This window comes from Agelaius tricolor, unplaced genomic scaffold (assembly GCF_023055355.1).
Source record: "Agelaius tricolor isolate 1412-34295 unplaced genomic scaffold, bAgeTri1.0.p SCAF_11, whole genome shotgun sequence".
In the NCBI taxonomy this organism is placed as follows: Eukaryota; Metazoa; Chordata; class Aves; order Passeriformes; family Icteridae; genus Agelaius; species Agelaius tricolor.
In genome coordinates, this window is record NW_027269271.1 from 19,890,434 (window position 1) to 19,896,433 (window position 6,000).

Consider the following 6,000-nt stretch of genomic DNA (forward strand, 5'->3'; position numbering starts at 1 on the left):
TATTCATTTGCCAAACAAAGCCAGGACTCAAAAAGACAACGAAGATGCATTAGGACTACACCAAATCCACGCCTCTGAGCGGCGAGGGGCTCTCTAACAATGCATTCAAGCAGCAGATAGAGATTTACCTTCAAAATGCAGGCCATGTTCTTTCTCTATCCTTCCTACCAAAGAGCAGCAGGGTTCTACTTTGTGAGCAGCAGTTGCAGTGTCAGGCAAGAGGCTGGTGGAGCTGCAGAACTGCTGGAGCCCACATTCCCGTAGATCCAAAAGAAGGTAGCACGCATGCAGGCTCCGTTAGTCATATTAGTCTTTTTATGCCCCGTTCGTTCCACCCATCAGCTCCTGCCACTGGCTGCGAGCCAGCCCAGCACCTCCCCTCCGTCACATGACCGAGTTTGATTCATGGCTCCAGAGTGTTTTCCTGAGCTCTGGGACTCGCTGCGAGCAGCAATCCGTACCTGGCAGGGCTCTGCAATGCCTGCCAGTCAGGCTGGGTGTTTGTCATTGATCCCCGGGCGCGCTCAGGGAATGGCTGCTGACAGGCGGGCACAAAGGTCCAAACTCTCCCTGTTATTGGGGCTGTAAAAATCCTTACGCTGCTTGTTAGAGCGCAGTGTTGTTTTATGTGCAGCCCTTTTCACTGTACAGCAGGCTTCCCTTTGTCTAAATTGCTGCCCTATGAGAAATAATCATTATCAGCAAGCAGCCCAAATGTCCCAGCAGATGTGTTTGCGTTGTGTTGGGCACGGCTTTTTGAATGAAGTGCTGGCATCCCTCACAGGGAACCTCATTTGTGAGGTTTTTTGCTTGTGCAACTTTCTTTGGACTTGCTTAAGATAAGAAAGTGGGGTAAAGTGCAGACGAATAAGTTCAGCTGTTGAAGAAATCTTTCACTTTACATAATCTCATCCAATTCAAATTCTCTTACATAACATACTCTGTATATCATAAAGGTTTTACTTCATATTTGTCACTTCTCCTGCAGTCTCTTTCTTCCCTTTTTACACTTTCTCAGTACTTCTCATTACTTCATCTTGGAACCCTTTACATTTTCTGTACTTGGCACCTTCCCTGTATTCCTTTTGTGCCACAGTGCTCCACTCCTGCTGCTTTGGTACCAAAAGCTCTCTGGCTCCCTTAATAAATTCCTTGTAGTGGGTGTCTTTATCCTCTCTGCAGCAGCTCGTGTTTACATGCAGTTCATGTTAAAGAATCATTTACCACAGAGTCCCTCAATGGGTGGGAGCCAGAAGGGTTAAATGGGCTGCACATTTAACACCAATATTGTTCCCAGCCTGGAAGCCTCCCCTGTCCAGGTGCAATCCCTCCAGACAGTAAGTAGGTTGAAACTAAAGGATTTAGATGTCCTCATTTGTATGCAGGGGCAAATCCTCCCCAAGAGCAGAGCAGAAAGGGCCTGGGGGAGTTCCCCTGCTCACACTCCTTAGCTGCCTTGCTGTGCATTTCCAGAGAAGATGCCAATGTGTGTTTGGCCTTTGCAAAGTGCTGTACTCTTACACGGGCCCTGCAGACTCCTCAGCACCTCTCACCTCTAGAAATCCACTTCCTTCTTCAATTACAGCCACAGGCTGAAGCTCTAGAGCTGAAAACCGTAGTATTGCTAGGAAGACTGATGAAAAATAACTTGATGAAGTTTCTATCTGTATTGACTAACATAAGGAAATATCTCAATGACAAGTCAGTGGAAGAAGGTGGTAAAAGAGGGATTTACAACATTTTCTATTAGAGACTACCACCAACCAGTGTTAGATCATTCTGGATAGCAGTTTATGTGTCTTTAAGTACTAGTTATTCATAAGGAGTTCTTAACAAAGCTCTGTTTCTTACTGAATAAGATAAACAAATAATTAATTCTTTCCTGAATAAAAAATAACTGCCTATTTTTCTCTCCAGCAGTCGAGAATCTTTTTTTCCTCAGAGTGAAACTATTCCTTTCACCTGTGTGATTGCATGAAAGAAGTTTTCATCTGAGGCAAATGAAAAATATTCCACCCCCTTCCCACCACCCTCCAGTACCAGCTCTGTAAAGAATAAAAGGAATGAGGCTGGAGAGAAACCATCCTGAAAAGGTCAACCATTTCAACACGTCCAAAGCATTGAGGGGTTTCCAGTGAGTTATATTCCTCAGGGAAAGGCAGAGGCATGGGTAGTTGTCTTGTTTTAAGCATCTCTGACATGCTTTGATTCTAAACATCACATCAGACAAAATGTGGTGAACTTTAACTTTTAGACTTTTGGTAAATAGCTATTTATGTTTAAAATACTTCATCATTAGTATGAGCAGCAACAGCCACCCTTCTCTCTTTCTTTCAGGAGAGATATGAGATTTCATTTTATTTTCTCCTTGGGACAAAACTGAAGGTGTGACTTGAGCTGAGATCACCACAAAGAGCAACAGAAAGTCCAGTCTTGGGCTGAGCTAATTTCACCTCAGGGAAACTACACGAGGAAAGGCATCCAGCAAATGATAAAAGCAAACAGCCACTGTAAGCACATCATTCCATGAGTCTCATGAAGTGCTTTACCTGAACTTATGATACTCTTGAAATCAGCTTTAGGCCAAACATAGCTCACATAAATTTCAGTCATGCTTGCAGCTTTCCATCCAAAATTAACACGGCTGTTGTTGCCTGTCAAAGGCAGTGTGAATCTGCCTTTCGAGTCTGAGTCATTGCAACAGGCCACACAAAGTCACTACTTCTAGTTCTGAGGACAAAGACCTTTAGTTCTGGGGACAAAGACCCTGCATGTTTTCCATCTAGTCCAAACCCTTCTGATACATTCGTGTGGTGACACAACCTTGGGGAAAATATGGTTGTGTGGGCAGCAGCCCTTTGCAATTCTAACTCTTAAAAACTAATTCTGTCATAAGAAATCAATCCTTCATGGAGAAGGCTTAAAATTAACCTTAATTTTTTAACCTTAAAATTAAACCTTAATTTGCAGAGGTTAATACTGAGCTCTGTTGAGCTCTCTGAGAGCTGCACAATCCCAGCATCCATGCAGGGGTTTGTGGTGCCAGTGTGGGCAGTTCTGCTGGGCAGGCTGTGCCAGGAACAGTTGGGGTTGTTTGGTGCCTGGACACCGTGGCACTGATGAAGCTGCACTTTCACCTATGGTAAGAACTTCAAAGCCAAAACCTCAGATTTAAGCAGTAAGGTAATTGTTTAGCCCCACGTCTGTATTTTAAAAGTGCAGGCTTACAGAAAGTCTGAAAGCTGTCATCTCACTGATCATTGAAGTCAGACTCTGGTTCATGTAGTGAAAATGTGCCAAAAAGGAAGAACCTGTTCTTACACTTGCTGCCACTACAAAGTTTTATCAGACAGTGATGACACAAGGTGGCATTTTTCACCTTTCAGGTGCAACCTGAGTCAGTGGCAGGGTAACAGATCCACTCTGCTGTTATCCAGAGATCTCATCTTCCCAACCTTCTGTGCCAACCTTCTCCTTACCTCATGTAACACACTGCTATAAGTAAGAAATTTAAGGTACCCAGCAGCCCAATGCCATGGCAGAGGGAGAGGATGAAATGATTAAAAACCCAGCAGGTTAAGATTTGAACAGGAAATCTTATCAGGTTATCCAAATGCTACATGAAATTTTAAAGTCATAATCATGTTAATTTTCCAGGTAAGAAAAAGACTTAATGAAGCTTGACTAATTAATTTCAGAGGTGAATCTCTGCTACATTCTGGAGTGCAGAAGCTGAGGAGAGCAGGTGGGGCTTGTTACAGCCTAAATTCTACTGTTACTTTTCAGAGCATCCTTACAGCTTAAAGCAAGCTTGCCATGTGCACCTTACTGAAACAACCAGTGTGTATTGCCCTGCCCAGCTTCCTTCCCAGCACAATTCATCTGAGCCTTACTCAGCTACAGGACAACCCACAGCCATAAAAAAAAAGTTTTAGTCAGAGAATACTTCTGCATGTGTCAGTGGCAGGAGACAAGGAGTGCCTGGCACCATTCCTGCCATTGGAAATTCAGCTCCTCACCTCCCTGTTACTCAGTGTCATGGCAACAATTCAGCACAGCCACACAGCACTTGCAGACCTTGCATGTCCTGGTGTTCCCCCAGCCCCATTCTAATGCACACACACAAACTCTCAAATCAAGGCTTACCAACTTTATTTCAACTAAACATTCTTTAAAAAGAAAAAAAAAAAAAGTGTTGGCCACACCTAACAACATGTGAATATTCAGAGATTAAAACACTAAGGTCTGTAGAAGTTCTTGGAAGTAGAAAAAAGCAAACCCTACAAATCAGTAATCTTTTCAGACTGTTGACATTTTATTTTCAATGCATGCTCATCTGAGAGCTTCAGGTTTCTGTTTTCAAACATGGTTATTAACCAGTGATGATTTTACACAGAACCACAGATTATTGGGATTTTTATTATACACCAAAAAGTGCATATCATCTGTTATTTGTAACTTATTTTTTTTTAATTAAATGTGTTTTAACAGAAACAATGTTGGGGTTTTTTTTAATGCGGGGGGGGAAAAAAAAACCAAAACAAAACAAAAACCCCACATGCTTAGAAAAGAACAGTGTCACTCCCAGACAGCTTTCCTCTAATTAAAACAGTCCAAGCAACTCTAAAGAGTGCTGTGTCTGCTTATGCCACTGGATGTTTTGTCTGTCTAAAAATAGTACAGTAATCAAATCTATGAATTGCTGCAGCCTCCAGGAGAGGAAAACCCACCAGTAAATATTCTGAAGGGTGTTCAAAAGCTAAATGATGTGTTTGAAAATCTCTGTCATTTGCAGGTAACTGCTGAATAGAGAATATGGTTGGTCAATTGGTATTTCTTGTACGTTCTTCAGTAAAAGATGGATTTGGTTTTTCCACGATAAAGTTTTTACATTCTTTGCTCTGTTATCAATGCTTTACACTCCCACTATTTTTATGAGCTATAACTAACATCACAAAAGTACTGATACTGTTTCACACTGAGATATGGCTATGTCACTTTATCCTCTAATGAGATTTTATCTGGAGAATACAGCTGGACACATAAAAGGAGCCTAGGAAAAGGAACCAAACTCCAATCGTGTGCCATGGAAGGCCTTAAATTAGAACAAAATGTAAAAGCAGCATTTCAGTTTAGGACAATGCCTCCCCCTGAGCTAAGGCAGCAGAGACACATCCTGCCTCCTTCCTCCAAAGATCCAGCCTGTTTTTGTGGGCTAAGCTCTGTCCTTATCCAAACAGTTTGTCTTAAAAAAAAAAAAAAAAGAAATAAAAACACCAAACCTCTCCTTCCTTCCCAAGGCTTTATCTAATGTTTCATTGCACTTGAAAGGAAAAGCTTCAAAGTGCAGCAGAAAAGACAAATATATTTAATTCAGGAGTGAATTAATTTTGGTGCAGGGAAGGGTGGAATTTTACACCACTCTCAAGTAACATGGAGAGGGTCTCACCCCCAGCAGTGTCAGAACTGAGTCACCTTGTTCAGCAACATCCTACTCACACCATCACAAAACAGGATGTAAACTAGCCCCAAGTGCAAATGGTGGTCTTGTTTCAGGAAATTATATAAATTAGCATTATTTTAGCATGCTATAAATCAATCTTGAACATGATTACAATAATTTTAGGAATAAAAAAGGTTTTCACCGATTTTTTTTTCCTGTCATGGATATATTTTGTTCAGTTATGGCCACAATGTTTAGACATGCAGAAAAGAATTGGATTTGTGCAACCACAAAAGTAAGCAATATTTTCTCAGTAGCAGAGGTGTCATATGGGGAGTTTTACAGAAGATGGTCAGAAAGTCACAAAAACCACCTATTCCTGTTCTTAAACCTCATTCTGGACTTGATTCCTGAGTTATGAAACCAATTGAATTATACTGAAATCCAACTCTACTCCTTCCATTAAGATTCTCCCGGTGAAATTCTGTTCTTGGCAAATTTAATGTCTTACCTAGCCACAGCACGAGCAACAGCAAAAGCTGCTTTTAGATCTTTAA

General features: G+C 41.6%; 1 protein-coding gene across 1 annotated transcript in view; it reads right to left on the reverse strand.

Annotated features, from left to right (window-relative positions):
• ST6GALNAC3 (ST6 N-acetylgalactosaminide alpha-2,6-sialyltransferase 3) overlaps positions 1-567 on the reverse strand; it is a 214,804-nt gene extending 214,237 nt beyond the window's left edge. The window contains exon 1 of the mRNA XM_071436486.1: positions 129-567. Coding sequence (XP_071292587.1) covers positions 129-146 — 18 coding nt within the window. The 5' untranslated portion in view covers positions 147-567. The remainder of the gene's footprint in view (positions 1-128) is intronic.
• Between the last annotated feature and the right edge of the window lie 5,433 nt (positions 568-6,000).